The 23,118-nt window shown below is 43.3% G+C and overlaps 1 protein-coding gene across 2 annotated transcripts in view; it reads right to left on the minus strand.

Moving 5' to 3' along the window:
• The window catches only part of CAP2 (cyclase associated actin cytoskeleton regulatory protein 2), a 191,862-nt gene that overhangs the window by 72,032 nt on the left and 96,712 nt on the right, over window positions 1-23,118 (minus strand). For both annotated transcript variants that reach the window (XM_033934598.1, XM_033934599.1), the window contains exons 5-7: window positions 8,515-8,658; window positions 8,218-8,303; window positions 87-192 (exon numbers count right to left, since the gene is read on the minus strand). In XM_033934598.1, the coding sequence (XP_033790489.1) occupies window positions 87-192; window positions 8,218-8,303; window positions 8,515-8,658 (336 nt within the window). The remainder of the gene's footprint in view (window positions 1-86; window positions 193-8,217; window positions 8,304-8,514; window positions 8,659-23,118) is intronic.

Raw genomic sequence — 23,118 nt, forward strand, 5'->3', positions numbered from 1 at the left:
CACAAGACTAGCAAAAGCAGAACTTGAGAGCATTAACTAGGATGGAAGGATGAAGGAGATGAAAAAAGTGAGAATACAGTACTCACAGTCTTACTCCAGGAAAGGCCAGTGGTATGGTACTCTTTGATATACGCTTGAAGATCAGTCCAGAGATTCAGGCAAGACTTCACCCAGTCAACGTGGTGAGTATCACTTTAAAAAAAAAAAAAAAGCATAAAGAATGAAAAACATACATAAATAATATAAAATTATAAAGATGTAAATAATGTTCAGAAATTAGTCATATGTAACTCAAGACTGTAAAATTTAAGCAGAGGATAACTATCATGGTTTTGGAAATCAGTTGGCATTACTTTATATAATATAGAGTCTTTGGTAATCACTGTATTGGTAGGGTGTCAAAAGTGCAGAGGACAACGGTGCACTGACAATCTCGCGCTGATATTTAAAAAGTGTGCTGCCGCTTCCACCACTTTGAGGCCTTCCCTTTTGCATTGTAAGGGTGTGTGTGTGGGGGAACCCCCCAACTATACTTAGATGTCCTCACGCTCCCATTGGGGGGGGATTGGGGGGAACCCCTCCCAGTACACTGAAAACTCCTGTTCTTGCTCTTAGGGAGTTTTCAGTGTAGTGGGGGGTCTTTCCCCCCACCCCGCCATTGGGAGCGCGAGGACTTCTAAGTGTAGTGAGGGGTTCCCCCAACCCCCTTACAGTGCAAAAGGGAAGGCCTCAAAGCGGCAGCGCACTTTTCTCCTGCACTCATATGTTGGCACAGGATTGTTGGTGCATCGTTGTCCTCCGCGGTTTTGACGCATCACCCACTGTAGTATGTACAAGACTTGCATTATTGGATGCATTGGCTCTAACAAAGAAACACAGAAAAATGAAGGCAGATAAAGACCATATGGCCTATCTTGTTTGCCTAACCATGCCATCTACTATCCCCTCCTCTTCCTTAGAGATACAACATATTTGTCCCAAGCTTTCTTGAATTCAGATAGACCTTTTGTCTCCACCACCTCCACTGGGAGGTCGTTCCAAGCATTCACCACTCTTTCCATGAAAATGTATTTCCTGAGGTTGCTTCTGAATCTATCCACTTTCACCTTCATCCTATGCCCCCTTCTCATTCCAGAGTTTCTCTTCAATTGAAAGATATTTGACACATACAGTAGGTATTTATGTCACAAAAGTATTTAAAGGTCTCTATCAAATCTCTTCTCTCCTTCCTGCCTTTCCTCCAGTGTTTTTCCCCATATACCTTATGACGAAGACCACCAACCATTTTAGTAGCCTTCCTCTGGACCGACTCCATCCTAGTGGTTAGAGCTACAGCATCTGTGGTTGTGGGTTCAAATCCCACATTGCTCCTTATGACCCTGGGCAACTCACTCAATCCTTCATTGCCCCAGGTATGTTAGATAGATTGTGAGCCGACCAGGACAGATAGGGAAAATGCTTGAGTACCTGATTATAAACTGCTTAGTTAACTTTGATAGGCAGTATATAAATACCCAACATAAATAAATAAATTCTGTTTATATCTTTTTGAAGGTGCGGTCTCCAGAAGTGTACATAATATTCTAAATGAGGTCTCACCAGAGTCTTATACAGGGGCATCAATTCCTCATTTTTCCTACTAACCATTCCTCTCCCCATGCACCCTAGCATCCTACTAGCTTCTATCATTGTCTTTTCAACCTGTTTGGTCTCCTTAAGATCATCACATACTATCAAATTAAGCTATTCTTTCATGCACAAAAGTTCTACACACCCTAAACTATATCGCTCCTTCAGTTTTTTGCAGCCCAAATGTATGACCTTGCATTTTTTTTAGCACCAAATCTTAGCTGCCAAATTCCAGATCATTCTTTAAGCTTTGCTAGGTCCTTCCTCATGTGTATCACAGCATCAGGGGTGTCTAGTCCCACAAAGAGGCAGACACAAGGGTGTCATCCACAAAAAGGCAAATCTTACTGGACATCCCTTCAGCAATATCGCTTACAAAAAAAGTTAAAAAGATCAATCTCAAGAATGTTGCTACTCTTTGAGTTTTGGCCAGGCACTAGTGACCTGGATTGGCCACCATGAGAACAGGCTACTGGGTTGATGAACATTTGGTCTGACCCAGTAAGGCTATTCTTATGCTCTTAACTGAACCTTGTGGCACACCACTGGTAACATCCCTTTCCTCAGAGTGATCTCCATTGACCACTACCTTCTGTCACCTTCCGCTAAACCAGTTCCTGACCCAGTCTATCGCTTACAAAAAAAAAAGTTTAAGAAATTGAAGGTTATGCTTTATTTTATTTTTGTTTCTTTTTTCCTTACATTGGTTAGGGAAGTGAGATATTCTCTCTTTTGTACTTAACTATATCGAAGATGTTATTACTTTAGCCTGACTCCCCCAAATTTGTAGTGTGGGGATTCACAGATTGTTAATTGTTTATGATGCGACATCATCTCACAATTGTGTGAAGTACAAAATGTTACATTTCTTTCAGTTTAATTAACATAATATGAAAGAGTGTTCCGGAATTCTTTAGGTCAAGTGCACAAAGAAGAAGCACAAGGGAAAAGAAGTATGGGGAATAATCCTCCAAATAAAGTGGTATATTGCATTACCAATACTTAATACTAGGGCCTTTAGGGCTACTATTGGTGAGCCCAAGATTCTGGTAGAGGAGAAGTCAGGCTAATTATTACATATCTGAAGCTGGCTTTATGATGCCCTTGTATTGTCATACGTTTTACATTGGGAGGATGATACATACCATTGATAGTGCAAATCAGTGTGGGTTAATAGATGCACCATATTGTACATCAAATGAGGTGACACCATTTCAATCTGATTGAACAGTCTGTTGCATCTTTCCATTCCAGTTCTAAAGCAGTGTTTAAAGTCCCCAAAGTGCTGGGCAAAGTAAAACCCAGATGCAATCCACACTCCTTGCTGACTGGGACAAAAGACACTGCAAAGCTCTCAAAAATGCGATGGAAGTTGGCTGCACTTTATAGGATCTAAAAAAACTGTGTTACTTAAATTGTAACTTTGTACTTGAGGTCATTAGAAACCCTACCAATCATTCTCATTTCTGTTTAGACTATTTACAGTGAATGGAGTGGAGAAGTCTAATGGTTAGAACAGAAGGCTGAGAGCCAGGGGAGCCCAGTTCAAATTCTGCAGCTGTTTGTGGTTTTGGGCATGCCATTTAACCCTCTACTGCCTTAGGTACAAACTCAGATAATGAGCTCTCCAGGGACAGAAAAATACCTACTGTATCTGAAGGTACATCAGCTCCATGGCTTTTGGGCATGCAGATGGTATATAAGAAATAAACGAGAATCTGTCTATTATGGGGCTATTTTTTTATTGTTTAAATCTGTTTTATTGAATTTCCAATACCCAACCAGTGTACAAACACACAAAGTAAAGTCAGTACAAAGCAAAAAGAATCCTTCCCTCCCACCCACCAACCACCCCCTCCCCACCCACCCCTGGAACAGTCACACCATCAAATAAATCAAGTGAGCATATCAGTACAATAATCGACTTCTAGCTGTAGGTGACAAAGTAGAACAAAAAGGCATCCAACAGCGAAGAAATAAAGTACCCTGTTTAGAGTCCAGATCAGGAATAGTTTGGTGTTCATAACCCACCAGATGAATCATGTGAGTCCGCCAGTGAGACACTGTAGGAGTCTGTGGCGTCAACCAACATTTATAAGGGGCTATTTTTTTAAAGAATTTTTTCAAACCTAAGTCTTGTAAAAGGCCTCTTATATTGTTATACCACCAGAAACATGCATGACCCGGTATATGAATTGAAGATTAGATTAGATTATGAAGGCTGCAATATCAAATAATCTGCCTAAGGCCCCACTGTGATTCAGAAGCATATTCTAGAACAGAACGTCTCTGTAACATAGAATTCCACTCCTCTGTTTTAACCACACCATGTTGAATAACCAAAGCTGGTTTTAAGCACGTTGGGGGGGGTCCAAGGCAATTGCCCTCTTTGTACACGCATAACTCCAGCTCTACAAATGATGAAAAAATTTGGATTGAAAATTCTGTAAAGAAGGTGCCAACATTTAGGCTCCAAGAGTGTGTGTAAATGCCCAGAATACCGGCACATACATGTGTAAATGTAAATATTCTGGCTAAGTGCTCTTCCATAACATGGTGCCTAAATGAGATGGCCTGTAGTTTGACAGTGGATATACAGTGGGGTGGTTTGGATGAGAGCAACAAAAAGAGGCACTGGAGATGTCGCAGCCAACTAATGAACACAAGTCTTGAAAATAAGCCACTAAAATATGTAAAAACAAAGTCCTGACTAGGATCCAAGTTTCGGCAACAGCGTCGCCTTTGTCAGGGGACAGTATCAAACGTCTCAGCGTCTCTGTTTCACAAATGGTTTGGGTGAAGCATGGGTGGGGCACCTAGTTACACATATAGATTAAAGAATACTATTATTGACACAATTTTTTTCTTTTTTTTAGTTCTATTGCTGGTGTTTGGTTGCTCTTACATTATAGCTGCATGCTGGTGTTGCTACACTAGTATTCAATAAAAGAAAGTAGGTACCTACATTATTAATACAATCAGCTCTATATAGGTGCCCTTTTATATTTAGTAACTGCTTTTTCATGAAGAGATCCACCCTTAGACCCGATTTCTGTAAACAGCGTCCTACAGCTGTCTAATCAGCCAATCGGGGTGCATGTTTTTTTAAAAAAATGCTCCCCAGGTAGGCTGCCTATATTGAAGGCGCCTCCGGGAGCCTAGGGAGGCCCACAAGCCCACCTAAGGCTAGGCGGTAGCCTTAGGTGAACCTAAGTGGTCCTACGTGTCTCCCTAGTAGAGCGGGAAATGCTTACAATGTAGGCCAGCAAAATGCTGGCCTACAATGTAAGTAGACACAGCCGCTATACTTATCATGGCTAGGGATTTCCCTGATGCGATTAGTATAGTGGCCGTGGCTGCCAGTTCACCCCTCCCCCTGAACGATCACGGCAGAAGGGAGCCCAACCCCTCCTGCTGGTAGGCCCCTCACCCACCCCTGATGATCGCCGGCATTGGGAGCCCAACCCCTCCTGCTGGACCCCCCGATGGTCGCCGGCAGGAAGGTGCTCAACCCTTGCTGCCAGAAGGCCCCTCCACCCCATATGATTGCAGGCAGGAGGGTGCCCAACCCCTCCTGCCAGACCCAACCAATGAAATCCCCCTCCCCAGATCCCAAAACCAGAAATCCCCAACCCCCCTCCCTGCTCCCCGGGTTTGCCTTGACAGATGGCCGGCCGGGTCTTCCCAGTGTTTGGCTGGCAGACCCGCCTCCGTCCAAATGAGGTAGGCTCACCACTCTCTGGCCCATCCCACACCATCCTAAGGCCTGATTGTTCCAGGTGCCTAAGGCCCCTCCGATGGGCGGGGCTTAGGCACATGGGCCAACCGGAGGGGCTTTAGGAGCCTGGGCCAATCAGGCCTTAGGATGGTGTGGGATGGGCTGGAAAGGGGCGGGCCCGCCTCATTTGGATAGAGGCAGGTCTGCCAGCAGGACAATGGGAAAACCCGGCCAGCCACCTTTAAAGGTAAACCCGGGGAGGCCGGAGAGGGGAGTTGGGGGTTTCCTTTGGGGGTCTGGGGAGGGGGGATATTTTGGAGAGGGTCCAGGGAGGAGGGGCTGGGCACCCTCCTGCTGGCAATCATACGGGGGGGGGGCAAACCGCAGGAGGGGTTGAGCACCCTCTTACCTGCGATCATCAGGGGGAGTCCAGCAGGAGGGGTTGGGCTCCTTCTGCCGGCTATCAAAGGGGAGGGGTGGGGGTGTCAGGCAGGAGGGGTTGGGCATCCTCCTGCTGGCGATCGTCTGGGGGTGGGGGGGGGGAGACTGGCGGCCGCTATACTAATCGCGGCAGGGAGATCCCTTGCCTCATTAAGTGTAGTGGTCGCGTCTAAAGTAACCCGGTTCTGTAAGCAGCGTCTGTAACATGGACATCGGTTACAGAATCAGGTTTAGTTTGGGCAGGTGTAGGCCAGATTCTGTATAGGACGCCCATCCTGAGCGTCCTATATAGAATCCAGGCCAAAGTGTTTACAATACATTGAATAATAATCAGGTACTCTTTAAGTATTTTCCTTATTTGTCCCGGCAGGCTCACAATCTAATGGTGGTACCTGGGGCAATAGAGGGTTAAGTGACTTGCCCAGAGTCACAAGGAGAAGGCTGAGACTGAACTCACAACTTCAGGGTGCTGAGGCCACTCCTCCACTCCACTTTATAGAACTTCTCTCTTACCCCCCTCTTTTAGTAAGGCGCGCTAGCCGTTTTAGTTCGCGCTAAACGCTAACACATCCATAGAATATAATGGATGCGTTAGCGTTTAGCGTGCACTAAAACGGCTAGCACGCCTTAGTAAAAGGACCCCTTCGTATTACAAGCCTTTTTAAGGACTGCAGTCTACTCGGCCATTTAAGCAAATTAGAAGTGGAAGACTGCAAAGAAACCAAAGCTCTTTTTCCATTTGCAAGATGCTTTTGGGAACAGTTTAATACACAAATTTATCTAAGACAGTGTGACATTTTGCTGGTCAGGGATGCCCCTTTTGATACATATTAGGGTACAAATTTTCAAAGGCTTAAGGCACCTTAAACATGAGCAATAATAGAGTTAACTCACGCACACCCAACAATGTGCATTTTTATCTGCTATAAATTATCTGCATGCTTTCATAATGTGTGTACTTTAGGCTGTACAGAAAAGATGTGTTTTAAGGGGCATTTTGGAGGCCAAGTTGGAAATTAAGTATGGATGCCTATGTGTAACATGCCTCCAATTTGTGCACTCTATGCCACTGTTTATCGTCGTGTGACATACATTGTTAGCCATGTATCAAGCTGATATTTAAACACAATGGACTGATATTGGCGACCGCCTAAAAAAGTGGCCGCCGATCGTGTGTCAATCACGTCATGGCACCCCAAAGAGAACTGCGCCTCCGGGAAAGATAGGTGCCAGAAATGTCAGCCAGGGTTTTCCAGGCCCTACATTTCTGGCACCTATTTTTGTTGTGAATCATGCTTATGTAGGAGCTTTAGGCCGCCTCATGCCATTTACGGTGTTAGCCATGCCCACAGCGGCCTACGGAGGTGTGATTCTAGTAGGCGCCTTGAAACTCAGTTAAAAACGTCGTTTAAACAACGTTTACTCATCTTAGACACCAACGGCACTTAAAAAAATCAGCACCAATGTGCCTGGGTAATCTGGGTTTGAAAATTGGCAGTTTGTGTGGACTAAAATGCATATTACCAGTTAGATGCTGTATTGAAAATGTATTCTTATGTCATACATCAATATAAGTCCTATGAAACCAACAGCATTTTAGTGTCCTTTCTTACTTTATTCAGAATTACACATGCCAGAGGCATGCCCAGCAATAAAGCATGCAAAGGGCTGCTGCTTCAACCGATTTGTAGATGTGTGAGCCAAGTAGGTTAAGAAGGCCAATACCATTAAACAAAAACATAAGAACATAAGCAATGCCTCTGCTGGGTCAGACCTGAGGTCCATCATGCCCAGCAGTCCGCTTACGCGGCGGCCCAACAGGTCCAGGACCTGTGCAGTAATCCTCTATCTATACCCCTCTATCCCCTTTTCCAACAGGAAATTGTCCAATCCTTTCTTGAACCCCAGTACCGTACTTTGCCCTATTACGTCCTCTGGAAGCGCATTCCAGGTGTCCACCTCACCTTGGGTAAAGAAGAACTTCCTAGCATTCGTTTTGAATCTGTCCCCTTTCAACTTTTTCGAATGCCCTCTTATTCTTTTATTTTTTGAAAGTTTGAAGAATCTGTCCCTCTCTACTCTCTCTATGCCCTTCATGATCTTGTAAGTCTCTATCATATCCCCTCTAAGTCTCCTCTTTTCAAGGGAAAAGAGTCCCAATTTTTCCAATCTCTCAGCGTATGTTAGTGTGTGTGTTAGTGCTAAGGAAAATCATGACAAATTAAAAATAATCAAATTAACTGGATGGCCATTATTTAATGTGTGAATAGAGTTGGGCCATGCTCTGTGACAGCCTCTTACTGTTTTTCTCACCAACACTCTTTTGTCCTAACTGCAAAATCTCAAAAATGAAATTGAGTTAATTTTAAACTACAGAGTGACATTTCTTTTCCAACAGAAATGCTGACAATAAAATAAAGGGAACTCACGTGTTTTTGTAGTCCTTTAAGACCCTGTTAGTATAAAATGTAGCAGCATCATTCATCTCCTTGACATAAGGACCTGGTTTAGGGGACTAAGAGAACAGCACCATCACCCAATGACAGTGAGTAAAGAAAAGTTAAATAAAAGAGAAACCACTACCAAAGAATGAGACAGCGAACTATAAAGAGTGCCCATCAAAGGTGCCCATCAAAGGTTTTGAACAGAGAAGAGTAGAAATGTTAAGACAGTGCTATTAGATGAAGACATGTTTAAAGTGATATGTTTTAAGGTATCCAACTCACCACTGTTATCCAGCCTAGAGCAGGGATGCTTTCACTGATGGCCGAGAGATGGTTGAACTGTTGACTTCCTCGGTTCTTCTCCCTGTAGGTCTGAATTTCCTGAATTTTGTCTGATATTGGCTTCAGAAGAATGAGCAGGTCAGCCTATGGTAGTGAAACATGGGGTCCTCTGTTAATTAATTTCAGGAGAATGAATCAATATGTACTGATTATCTATATTCTAGATCACAGGTGTCAAAGTCGGTCCTCGAGGGCCAGACTCCAGTCGGGTTTTCAGGATTTCCCCAATGAATCTGCATGAGATCTATTTGCATGCACTGCTTTCAATGCATATTCATTGGGGAAATCCAGAAAACCCGACTGGATTCCGGCCCTCGAGGAGGGACTTTGACACCCCTGTTCTAGATAGACCAATTGGAGCCATTAATACATCTATTAATTCTTACACATTCATGCCTGTATATATTAATATACTGAGAGACAGAATAAAAATCTGCTAGAAATTAGGCATTTACCAAAATGGAGAAGATAACATAAGAGTTGCCATAGTGGGACAGACCAAAGGTCCATCAAGCCCAGTATCCTGTTTCCAACAGGGCCCAACCCAGGTCACAGGTACCTGGCACAATCCCAAAAGAGTAAAATAGAATTTATGACACTTATCTTAGAAATAAGCAGTGGAATTTCCCAAGTCATCTTAATAATGACTTATGGACTTTTCTTTTAGGAAATTATTCAAACCTTTTTTAAACCCTGCTAAGCTAACTACTTTCACCACATTCTTTGGCAACGAATTCCAGAGTTTAATTACACATTGAGTGAAGAAATATTTTCTCCATTTTGTTTAAATCTACTACATAGTAACTTCATTGCATACCCCCCAGTCCTAGTATTTTTGGAGAGTAAACAAGCGATTTACATCTATTCACTCCACTGCACTCCGTATTTTAAAGACCTCTTTTATATTTCCTCTCAGCTGTTCTTTCTCAGCTGAAGAGCCCTAGCCACTTTAGCCCTTCCTCATAGGGAAGTCATCCCTATGAAGAGTAATTACTTCCTATAGAATTGCCTTCAAAAAGTTTTATAAACACCTGGTAGGAGCCTATTCTATAAAATAATGTAGGCAGTTATTTTCCTTTATAGAATACCAGCATAACCACTGCATATAATAGTTACGAGCAAGCACTTACACCAGCCACAGAGCCTAAATGTCTGAGATCTGTGTGTAACTTACAGTATTCTAGTAGTTCCCAAACCTATCCTGGGGGAACCCCAGACAGTGAGGTTTTCAGGATATCGGCAAAGAATACTCAAGTGCCATTATAGAGTTGTCTCTAAGCACACCCCATTGTGGTGCCTATTTCTCACCACAAATTATAGAATGGCTCCCTATATATCTGACTTCAATTTGGCCCTAGTAATCAGGTTCATTTTAGGATAATGGTTCAGGCATTAATGCTTACACAATTAAATTTTACTGTAACTTAATGCACCTAGGTATAAATGAAAAGTTGAGTTATAAAATGCAGATTTTACAAAATACAATTAATTTATGGAGATAGAAACTTTGATGAGGTTGCACCTTTTTTGCATTAGTTTGCTGTAAGTTTAAACTTATGTTAAATTTACAAAATTTTAAATCTATTGTCCATCTTACATGCTTTAATTGCTTTGTTTTCCATGAAATGATAGGTTACTGCGATCTCATAATAATTTTATTCTTCATTTTCCAAACTGAATAGGGGTATGCTTTATAAGAATTTTAGAAGGTTCATTTACGTACTGTATTTAGCTAGTTATAGCAGACTACATATCAATAAATGTTGTAAATGTCCCTCATTACCTTTGACCTCATTATCTTTGGCCTCATTACCTTTGACCTTAGAACAAGATATGATGTCACAGTAATCACAGCTGTCTGTATTCTTGGAAACAGTTACATATCTCCTGACGATTGTCATCTCGATGTACCATCTCACTGCTGTTGATAATCTGTTTTTTACAACATGACCTTTTCATGTTTAGATTAATAAACATTTTTAACATATCCTTTCTGTCACACGGCTACACAGTGCACAGTTCTTCCTCTTCCTCTTTAGCCACTATGCTGTAATTACAGCAGTGTTTGATACAGTGAATTATATCTTACTGTATAAACCGTGCTTTCTAAGGATTGGAGGAATGGCCTAGTGGCTAGAGCCAATGAAGTTGTAAGTGGGGGAGGGGGCGGACCGCCCTGGGCACTGTCTGTGTGTGTGGGGGGGGGTGCCATAGCCTCTCCTCCTCGCTTCCCCCACATACCTATTGAAACGTTCACCAGCACGAGCAGCATCTTCCATTTGCTGCTCACATCAGCTCCCTTGATATCACTTCCTTGTCACAGGTCCAGGACATGACATCAGAAGGGAGCCGACACTGGCATGAGCAGCAGATGGAAGATCCTGTTCATTCTGGTGAACATTTCAAGAGGTATGTGGGGATGGGGTGCCCAAACAATGGAAAAGAATGGGGGGGAGGTGAGGAAAAAAATTTTTTAGGGGGGTATATTTCACAGTGATGCCAGGCGCCAAGCTCCCTCACTATGCCACTGGTTAAAGATGCTGTTTCAGCACCGTGAGGCTGTGGGTTTGTTCTCAGAACTGCTCCTTTTCACTGGGCAAGTCACCTAACCCCCCATTAGTGCTGCCCGATTCACGATTCGAATCAGTTCACCGATTCACTTCGGGTGAATCGATTCAAATAAAAAAAAATCTGCTTCTCGATTCGGACCCTCCCCCTAAAGCAGGAGCGGCAGAGCTGCTCTTGCTGGCCAGCCCCTACCGTATCTGCTTTAGAGGGCGAGGAGGGAGGGTCAGTCAGAAAGTGCTGCTGTCGGCTTCCCCCCTGGCCTCCCGCTTCCCCCTGGCCTCCCCACACCGTTTACCTTATAGCTTCAGCCTGCAGTGAAGATCGCAGTTACAGCGTCTTTGCAAAGTGCTTTAAGCTGTTTCCTCCACCGCGATCCTACTTCTGACATCAGAGGAGGGGCAGGACCGCAGCAGAGGAAACAGCTCAAAGCACTTTGCAAAGACGCTGTAACTGCGATCTTCGCTACAGGCTGAAACTATAAGGTAAACTGTGCAGGGAGGCCAGGGGGAACACGGAGGCCTTCCCGGGGGGTGGGGGTGCGCAATCCTTCAGGGGGGTTGCAGTCCTTTTGGGGGGGTGCAGGCCTTCAAGGGGGGAACAGGCCTTTAAGGGGGGGAACAGGCCTTCAAGGGGGGGTGCAGACCTTTAAAGGGGGGACAGGCTTTCAAAGGGGGGACAGGCCAGGGATGGTGGCACAGGCCTTCAGAGGGGACAAGCCTTCAAGGGGGGGGGGGGGACAGACCTTCAAGGGGGGTGCAGACCTCTAAGGGGGAACACAGGCCTTCAAAGGGGGGGACAGGCCAGGGATGGTGGCATAGGCCTTCAGGGGGGACAGGCCTTCAAGGGGGGACATGCCTTCAGGGGTGGGGTGCAGGCCTTCAGGGAGGAACAGACCTTCAGGGGAGGGGGGCCCTGGTGTATAAGTACACGGAGGGAGGGAGGGAAGAGGGGTTCAAAGAGACTTGCATATGCCGGTCTTTGGGGGGGGGGAAGAAATAATGGGTCTAAAAATAGAGGAGACAATAGGATTTAGGGAGGGAAAGAACAGAAAGGGAGAGAAGTTGGACACAAGGGATGGTGTGGAGGGGGGATAGAGATACTGGATAGGAGGATAGTTGGGAAAAGAAAGGGAGAGATGGTGGATCCTGGGGTGGTGGGGAAGGAGGGAGAGATGCTGGATGAAAGGGTAGTTAAGAAAAGGTGGATCTGTGGATGGAGGCGAAAAAAAAAAGAAAGATGCCAGACCTCCGGGGGAGGGAAGGGAAATGGAAGGGGAGGACAGAGATGGCAGATGGATGGTTAGCATGGAGAAAGAAGAAAGAAGAAGACCATGGCAAGCAAGTTATCAGAAGACAACCAGAGCCTGGGACCAACAAGATATGAATAATGACCAGACAACAAAAGGTAGAAAAACTAATTTTATTTTCCATTTTGTGATTACAATATGTCAGATTTAAAACGTGTATCCTGCCAGAGCTGATGTTAGACCGCAAACGTGAGCTAGGATTTAACAGAGAGGAAAAGTCTTTTTTGTTTATTTTGTTTACACCACAGCGCCAGTGTGGTTAGGAGAAGGCAAAGGGGGTGAAGAGCTATAAAATAAACCCACCAGGATGTTTGAAAACAAAACAAAACACCCAATTGGGCAGGAAAATTGAATCAAATCGAAAAACTAATTCAATAGGCTGAATCGAATCAAATTTTTTTCCCCTGAATCGGGCAGCACTACCCCCCATTCCTTCCCCCATGTACCACAGTTAGACTGTGAGTCCACTAGGACAGAAAGGGAAAATGCTTAAGAGTACCTGTACTATTCAAGGTAAACTGCTTTGGGTGAATCTCTTCATAAAGGTGGTTAATAAATAAATGACAATGTTCTATCCTGGATAATAGACTTTCTTACTCAGAGACATTATAAAGTTAAACTGGGTACCAAGATTTTAACTAGTTGGGTCCTACAACATGGCGTGCCACAGGGATTGATGTCATCTCTTTTACTATTTATGTAAGACATCTTTTTATGATAACTTTTTGGAGCAAACTTTTTCTCTTACACTCGTATATTCTTACTGATGTCATTTCAAGATATATCTCGGTTCTCAGTACAGTGCATCTCATCTTGTATGCATCAACTTGAATTACTAAGTGCAGCACATGGTTTTACATTGAATAGAGATAAAACCAAATAGCTCTGGCTAGATAGAACAAGATTTAACATCCTCGATGACGCATGTCTCTCTGATTGTCTTAAATTGAAGATGGATAAAGTTGCTAAGGTTCTTGGTATATATTTGGACATCTTGCTGTCTATGAAGGCTCATATAGATATATTGATAAAGGCTACTTTTTTAAAATTACATTGTCTTAGGAGACTATCAGGGGCATAATCACAAAATCAAAACGTCCAAAAAACTGCCTAAGTCAGACAATTTTGCTGACCCTGAATCATGTCTACGCAGATACTTACCGGCAAAGAATGTCAACAGAGGCGTGGTTATAGCTGGGGTTGATGTTCGGAGCCACTAAGCGTGATTCTACATCAAAGACAGGTATCAGAAATGTAGGCCTGGTCTACATTTCCGGCACCTATCTTTGACCCAGACAATGATTCTCAAAATGGTGCCATAGTTTGAGTGATGTGCGACTGGTGCCCTTTTTTCAGGTGCTAGCCGATTCTGGCGCTGTTTTGAGAATCTGGGTCTTATTGATTGAGAAATACATAATTTGACGAGATGTTCCTAAAGTTTTGAGCACAATTGTTAACTGTAAAATTTCTATATAGACCTGCATTTTACCTGGCATTCTCTGTGTACACCTTATATTTCATAAGAAATTTCTGGACAAATACTGCACTGGGTAGAGGCATTATAGGAGTTCATACTTTTATTATGGGAAAGTCTTACATATTATTAATTACCTTGCTCCAAGGCCCAAAAACAAATCTGCTTGACCTAGTCATATAGGCTTCACTTGTAACTGATCCACAGCAGTTTTCCTGGTTCTCACTCCTTATATGCCCTTGAGAACACTAAGATCTTAAGATAAACATCTTCTATCAGTTCCTTCCCTGAAAACCATAAATACCAGTCGGGATACTATTTTTTTTCGGAAACTGGCCCTCAAACATGGAACTCGTTTCCGATATATGTAAGAGAGGAAGCTGACCTTGATAAATTTAAAGGAAAAGGTAAAAAGGTTTTATTTTCAAGAATGCATTAGATGTATAAAAGCTATGAAGACGCTATTTTAAATTTGACCTATCTTATTGTTATTCCCCTTTTTGTTCCTTTCTTTTAATTATTGTAGTTCTCCCCTCTTCCCTAATGTTTCAAATTATTAACCGTTTGTCTATTGTTGGATTCTCAGTTCCCCCAAACAATTTACTTTGTCATGTACTACTCTTATTTTAATTCTGTACGTCGCATTGGAATTATTTGATAATGCGATAATATCAAACTTTTATTAAACTTGAAACAGCTGTATCAATTCTCTTACCTAAATTTATTTGGGTCAAATAAAAGGCATGTCTATCTTTGGGTGAAATTGTCTGAGCTCTTTGGAGATTCTGTGTGCCTTAAATGAATCCACATCCCCTTATGTGCTCCAAACATTTTTTTTCCAGTTTCTGATCACATTTTTTAAATTGACTTGTTTACATGTATTTTTTTAAAATGACAGTTGTTTTTAAGCTGCTTGCCCTTCAGAGACCAAAACTGGGTTTGTTTGGTGGTTGTTGTTGTTTTTTTTTTTTTTTTTTTTTGGGGGGGGGGGGTAAATCAGGCTCAGAGAGTATAAAGAGCATAATGGTGCTAGGATAAGGGATGACCGCTTCCTCTTTATGTCTCCCTCAGTGCCAACCCAATATTTACAGAAGACCAGGCAGCAATGCTCCCTCTAAGGATTAGTCGGGTGCGTGAAAAATTGTTTTCATGTTAGTGACAAGTACTACAAAATATTTTTTGGTGTAAGCAACAGGTTCTAAAAACCAACAATTTTCTAGATTCGCAAGTACTTTTGTGAGCAAACATGTAAAATCTGTGAGCGACGCTTTTAGAATATCATAAAAGTGATTACTCAAATGCTCCGCTTAGAGGAAACAGGGGGGGACCTCTTGCGCCATCTCTCCCCCCCCCCCAGCTATACCTCTGGATGTGCTGTACTGCCTCCAAAAAGCTGCTGCCCTAGGTGACTGCCTAACTTTGGGGTCCTTTTACTAAAGCGTGCTAGTGCGTACTAGCGCGCACTAAATGCTAATGTGTGCTAACACATCTATTAACTCCAATGGACGTTTTAGCACGCGTTAACATTTAGTGTGTGCTAAGACACACTAGCGCACCTTAGTAAAAGGACCCCAAAGTTAGGCAGTCACCTAGGGCAGCAGCTTTTTGGGGGCAGTACAGCACATCCAGAGGTATAGCTGGGGGTGGGTGGGAAGGGTGGTGCAAGGGTAACAGCTGCTCCTTCAAACAGATTTTGAATAAAATGGCGCCTATGCGGATTGATCCTTCAGCCTCACACTGGTGCCTGTTTTATAAAGGTTCTGCTTCCCTAACATCAAAACCTGGCTCTGCTTCTGAGTGCAACTATAGTCAAAGCAAAACAATAGGTCCTGACAGCCACACAAACTCACAGAACCTTCAGCACATACTTAACCCGCATTTTTATAGAATATTTATAGGATGATCATGAATATAAGTTTAATTATCAAAGTCTTCGGAGTGAGGGGGGGCGGGGGCTGCTGGCTAAGACCCTGAAAGTTAATTGTGAAGGTCCTAAGGCTGCAAAGTAGAGAATGACATGGTGACAAAATTCATCACCGTTCCCGTCCCCGCAGATAACCGCGGGAAATAATCCCATGTCATTTTTTAGTGTCTATTTCAACCTTGGTCCTTCTACACCAGCATTCTTCAAAGCAAAGCTTGCGGGTCAGTGGTTGTGGCCATTCATACTCTGATTCTTATGGGAGCCAAGGATAATGAAGCCATTGTGACATCACTGATGTGATTGGCTCTTAGGCACTGGTGGAATGAGCATTATGACATCACAATATCTGCTCTGGATACCAGAGACTGTCATTCAGTAGTGTCTATCTCAACCTCAGTCCTTCTACACAAGCATTCTTCAAAGCAAAGCTTGCAGGTCAGTGGTTGTGGCCATTCATACTCTGATTCTTCCCTCTCTCCTTAAAGAATGACATGAAGATGGTTTCCCGCGGTTATCCGCAGGGACGGGAACGGTGATGAATTTTGTCATCGTGTCATTCTCTACTGCAAAGTTCTCCAAGAGCACCCATTACCCTTGCACTAGCTCTCTCTCCCTCTCAAGTTTCAACATTTGATATACCACTCATCCAAGATTCATCTAATCGGTTTGCAGAAGTCCCCTTGCAAGGATGTTTCAACCACACTGTCAGAACTGCTTTTCCAAGTTGCTGTATGTTTCTTCTTAAATTTGCAAATGCCTGAACCACACAGCATCCTCCTGATCTGAGCCCAGATGTTATTACAATAGTAATCTCTGCATATAAACATATATAAAATACTGCATGTTCTGTGTTCAGCAGTAAAATGTAAGCTCAAAACCAGAAACTCCATGCTCAGCACTATCTGAGGATAAACTTTTGTTCCATTTTCTTGCAGATGAGCCCTGATGAGACTAGCAGCCCATAGCTGGAAAACACACACAGGCATTACTATCAAGTTCTGGCTCTGTCATGTGACTGTTCCCAGCACACGAACAAATATAGAACATGACCATAAAAAGTAAAAGACCACGCACTCCACTGGGTAATTTATTGCAGTGGCTGCAGGACCGGCATGCCAGCAGGAATCACTCTCAGGCTCCATTCACTGGCACAGCCCTGTTCAAAAACATTGCAGAGTTCAACACCACCACAACAGGGTCTCGAGACCAAATGTTTCTTACCTGCCTGCTGCTGGCAAACAAGAGGCTGAGACAGAAACTTTGGGTTAGAGTCACAAATTAACACTTAGCGCACAGCTTCCTAACACAAAAATAATGCCAAAGTTTTGCTCCTCAGTGCAGTCATCAAATAACATGCAAAGTCAGTCCTGTACTAAAACAGGAAATTACAATTGAGGAAAGTACAAAAAGTAGGGGGAAGCTGAAAATTGTTTCTTTTGAAAAGTTGATGGATGGAATAAAGAGCAAAGCTTAAATTTTGAACGGGTCTTTAAATAAGTGGCTCTTAGGAAGGTCTTTGAAGCGGTCTAGGTTTTTTTTTCTTCTCTCACGAAAGTAGGAAGAGCGTTCCAAAGCTGAGGAGCAATTACTGAAAAGATGTCCTGGCGTTTGATACCAAATATCCTTTTATCCCTCCGTAATACTTCTCTTAAAATTTGCAGCAACTTTTTTTCCTGCTCTACATAACTCTTAACGAAGGGGGATGGAATCTGATATGTTGCCTTTCAGTGTTTACAATCAAAGTGATTTTACATATTATATATAGCTACTTATTATATACCTGGGGACACTAGAGGGTTAAGTGACTTGCTCAGTGTCACTAGGGGTTGCAGTGAGAATCGAACCCAGTTCTGGTTCTCAGGCAGCTGCACTGACTATTAGGCTAGTCCTCCACTCCTAATACACTCCCTTTTATTGAGCTGCTTTAGGGGGTTTTTATTATCAGCTACTCCGGCAAAAGTATGTATAGAAATCCTATGAGTGTTGGTGCTTTTACCTCAGCGGCTGGCGATAAAAAAAACCCTAACGTAACTTCATAAAAGGGGGACTTAATGAGGGGTTGCTAACTGATGATACACTATAACACATCACCTCATTTCTTCACTGCAAGCTATATGACTGTGTTTTTTTATGTGTTAGAGGAAAACTTCATATATAAAAATATAAAAGGAGGTCAATATTCAGTAAAATGTCTGTGGAAAAATGTGAAAATCTCTCATCTCACCATTTCCAGTTATTCTTGTATTTAGCGAAGCTATATATACAGTATAACTAGTGCATCCAAATATACTTGTATCAATCCATATAATTAAACATATACATATATATACTGATGTACTGACTATAGGGGATTCTATACAGAAATTTTATGTATAAGACCCTGAGTATCAGTGCTACACATATAACCCCTAATTCTATAAAAAGTGCTAAAAATTGCACATGCAGATTTGGGCACATACCCAATTTGTGCATGCAATATAATTGAATAACAAGCTAATTAGCACTAATAATTGGCATTTCAACAAACAATTATTGGCACTAATTACAGTAAATAGATAAATTTTAAGCATGACTCAAAAAAGGGGGCATGGAAATGGAAGGGTCAAGGCCAAATCAAGGGCATTCCTTTGAGTTAAGAACATAAGAACATAAGAAATGCCTTCTCCGGATCAGACCTAGGTCCATCTAGTCCGGCGATCCGCACACGCGGAGGCCCATTTAGGTACTCCTTTATGGAGACCCGGTTTTCCCATATCCCTCAATATGATTAGCAAGAAGGTATGAATCCAACTTGCGTTTGAAACCCAGAACAGTAGTCTCCATCACAACCTCTTCAGGGAGAGCATTCCAAGTGCCCACCACTCGTTGTACGAAACAGAATTTTCCGATGTTAGTCCTGAACCTGCTGCCGCTCAGTTTCAGGCTATGACCTCTTGTCCATGTCACATCTGAAAATGTTAGTAATGCTAACATACCCAGCTCCCCAAACATCATATTTGCAAATTATTTAAAATGAGACTCCTCATTCCTGGATTAAGAGACTGTATACAAGGGTTCCAAATTGCCAAAAAATGTTTCCTTTGACAATTTTTATAAGCACCCTCTTATAAAATTACCCCCCCCCCCATTGATTTTCTAAAGAGGACATGGCCACCACTGCAATCCGTGCGTGTTTCGGCCCAACTGGCCCGCCTCAGGAGCCCTACTTTAGTGTCCTTCGAGAAGTTGTTCTCACTTGTGATAACACTGCATTCTGCAAAATATATTGTGCTAAAATAAGGCTCCTGAGTCAGGCCAAAACACGTGCGTGTCAAGCCACTGCACAAACTGCAATAGTGGCCATGTCCTCCCCAGAAAATCAATGGGGGGGTACACTTGTGTTTTGAAAGTCTCCACTGTTTGCTTGTTCGCTAGATGGTGGAGGCGACTCTCCTGGTTTTTCTTGCCACTACTGCAATTTGCCAGTTCTGAATGCAATACGATAAATTTTGCATTATAATTCAAACAGCCCCTTCCAGTCTACCCTTAAGACATAGCCACAGGTTGGCAATAGTAACTTCGGACTGCACTGCCTTCTTTACTCAGGAACTCAGTTTCTTTTGTGCCAGTTTTTGGCAGGTGTTATGGGTGCAGTTACAGATAAAGGGCATTATTATTTATTTAAAAAAAAAAATTTTTTTTTAAAGTATTTAACCAGGTCTGATGACGAGGCCAGTGCAAACAAAATAATTTAGCCATTGAAAACAGTTGGCTAATACTGACATTTCTGAAGACCTGAAGGGGTATATTTAAAATGTTGAAAAAGGATAAAATACTATTGTCTTGATATATTATCTATGAGTTGTGGACAATATTAGAGAATTCGGCTACATAGATAGATAACTTTAGGCAGGGGCATTTGCACCACGTTTTCAATGGTGCAAATGCCCTTGCTTAAAGTTAAGTATTATTACCAGGCATAAACGCTACTCTATAAACTGTGCCTAACTTTGTGTGGTTTATAGAACAGTGCTTTTTTCAGTGCCAATTTTTTTAGGTGCCATACAGTATATAAACTATTTCAACTATGCAGACAACATAACGATCACGCTACCTGTAATGGCTGCAATAGCCAAAACCCTCACCACTGTCAAAAAATGTGTCCACATCATAGAAAACTGCACCTCAACCCACTGCCTCAAACTAAATAGGAACAAAACCAAATTCCTTAGGTTAGAACTCTCAAACGACCCACATTACACTCCAAGGATTACAGTGGATGACACAAACTTTCCATTAGAACTACAGTAGAAATTGATAACTACCTATTCGTGAAGAGCTACCTGCAATCAATAATAAACCAATCTTTCCTTGTGATGAGAAAGCTAAGATCCATCAGAAAATACTTCGAAACAGAGGTTTCCCAAATCCTATCTTGACTAGACTACTGTAATGTAGAGAATGATAAGGGTGGGGTGGGGGGAATTTGTCCCCGTCCCATCCCTGTGAACTCTGTTCCTGTCTCTGTGATCTCCATTCCCATCATTGCCCTGTTCCCGCAAGCTGTGACTGATCCCATCTGCACAAGCCTCGAATAGTTACAATTTTATATTGAAATCATTTCATTAAAGTTTAAAAAGAAACAACATTCTGTACAACTACCATTTTATAAATCACAAATGCAGAAAAAGGATCAACAACACCTGCCTCCCCTCACAATATCCCCTCCGCTATCAGGAAAACTGAATGCTACATAGGAAATTCATCCTAACAGAATACCTTGGCTACATACACAGAACAAAAGTGCCAAATACATAATAGCTGACCAAAAATGATAAAACATAAATTAAACCAAATCCCAAGAAGCCACACCTTCCATGTAGTATAACACCAAAGAAATAGGAGAATCCGTTTCCTCCTAAACTTTGCAAAATATAAAGATCACACATACCAGGGATGATGTTAGAAGAGTACAACTAGGGCAACTGCCCACTGGCCAGAGACAACCCTAAACCTGCTGGAAGCTGAAGGCTTGGGGGTCCCCTCCTATATTTATGCCCTGGGACCTAGCCATGTCTAACACTAGCTCTGGCAGGATACACATTTTAAATCTGACATATTGTAATCAGAGAATAGAAAATACAATTATTTTTTCTACTTTTGTTGCCTGGTCATTTTATTGTTCAAATCATGTTTGTCCCAGGCTCTGGTTTCTGTTTCCTCTTAACTTACTCACCAGGGTCTCCTGCCCATTTGACATTTCTTTTTTCTCCATGCTCACCATCCATCTTCCATCTTTGTGTACCTATCATTCCCCATGTTCAGCATTCTCTCCATGCTGTGTCCTCTATGCTTCTCTTTATAGTATCTTCCCTGAATCAATCTCCCCGCAATCATCATTATTACTGTATGTCCCTATCCCCTCCCCCTGTTTCTGGCATCACTTATCTGTGTCCCTGTATCCCCAAACCCAGCATTCCCCTTCTTTGTTTCTATTCTCTCCCATGTCTAGCATCTTCCCTCTGTGTCCATATAACTTTCCCATGTTTGGCATTGCTCCCGTGTCCATATATACCACTCCCAAGCAGCATCTCCCCTTTGTGTCCCTGTCCCAATGCTCCCCTCTATTTTTGTATACCTCTTTGTGTTCAGCTTATCTGGTCTGTTCCTCCCCAATACCAATGTGTGTGTGTCTCTCTCTCTCTCTTTCCTCCCTCTGCTATGTGTTTATTTCTTCACTCCATCTTTCTTCATCCCCTTGGTTCAGCATTTCTATTTCCCTTCCCTTCTCTCTCTTTCTCCTTTCAGGTCCAGCACTTTTCTCCCTCCCCTTCATTGGCCCCCAAGGGTCCAGCACCTCTCTCTCTCTCTTTCAGTGCCCCCTCTCAATGCCCCAACACCTCTCTGCATTTCCTTCCCCCTCCCCCCATGGTCCAGCACCTTTCTCCCTTCCCTCCAGCTAAGAGTTCAGTGTCTCTCTCTCTTCCCTCTAGCAGCCCTCCGTGGGTCTAGCACTTCTCTCCCTTTTTTCCTGCATCAGCCAGCCAGCCACACCCCCAATAGGTCCAACACCCTCTATCCTGTCCACTCCAGCCCTAGCCCCAACTCCAGTGTCTCTCTCCCTTTCTTCCATGGGTCCAGCGCTTCTCTTCCTTTCCTTCAGCTCCAACGAGCCAGTCACCTCCCAGCCTCAGCTTCAGTGTTTTTCTCCCTTCCCTACAGCCGCCACCTCCTCCATGGGTCTAGCACTCTCCCTTCCCTCCAGCTCCAGCCAGCCATTCCACCTTCCTGCAGGTTCAGCACCCTTTTCTAACAGCAGCAGCACCTTTTTCCTGCCCCAGTATCTGCTTTGCCTTGCATTCCCTCCCTTTCTTCCTCAGGGCCAATGGCTGCAGGCCCTTGCAGATTTAGCAGGTCTAGCTCCCTCTCCCTGCCTCCCTCCCTACCTTCCCGCTGCCGGGCTCCTCCTTAGGATGCAACTTCCTGTCTTTTCAAAAAGAGGAAGTTGCATCATAAGGCGGTGGCTGGCACAGGGAAGGCCATGAACACCATCAAGCAGGCCTATGTAGTGATTGGCTCGCTCTTCTACAAGGTATATGCCAGCAGCAACAAGGAAAGCTGGCTGGAACTGCTGGACCCATCAGTGAGGAGGGGCTGTAGCTGCTGGACCTAAAAGGGGAGGAAGGATGAAGCTGCAAGGGGAAGGATAGTGGGAACCCTGAGGGGGGTAGGTATGATGGGGAGCTGTGATCATGGTGGGGTGCTCTGCGGGATCAAAGCCTTTTACTGCTCCTACAGAGCAGTATAAAGCTTTGTTCCTTCACCTGTGGTAAGCACATCACATTTTTATCCGTTCATGCGGTTTAACTTCAGTTGCTGCAGATTAATCGTGGGTAACGGTCACCTTGTCATTCTCTATGTAACACTAGTTCTTTGCTCTATAACAGTATTCTTCAACCTTTTTACACGTATGGACCGGCAGAAATAAAATAATTATTTTGTGGACCAGCATCGGTCTGCAGACCGGCGGTTGAAGAACACTGGGCTGTCATGGGCCAGACCCTGCCCATCTCTGCCCAATCTCCACCCCAGACCCTGCCCCCATAGTCCTAATTGTAACACTATTTTTTCCATTCATTTTTCATATACACACACACAATATAATCTTATTAACAACACATCGATCGCACCGCGGACCGGCAGTTGAAGAACACAGTTTTGGGCCTGATGCACATGCCGGCCCTGTGGACCGGCAGGAAATTTCTGTGGATCGGCACCAGTCCATGGACCTGT

Source organism: Geotrypetes seraphini, chromosome 2 (genome assembly GCF_902459505.1).
Source record: "Geotrypetes seraphini chromosome 2, aGeoSer1.1, whole genome shotgun sequence".
NCBI lineage: Eukaryota > Metazoa > Chordata > Amphibia > Gymnophiona > Dermophiidae > Geotrypetes > Geotrypetes seraphini.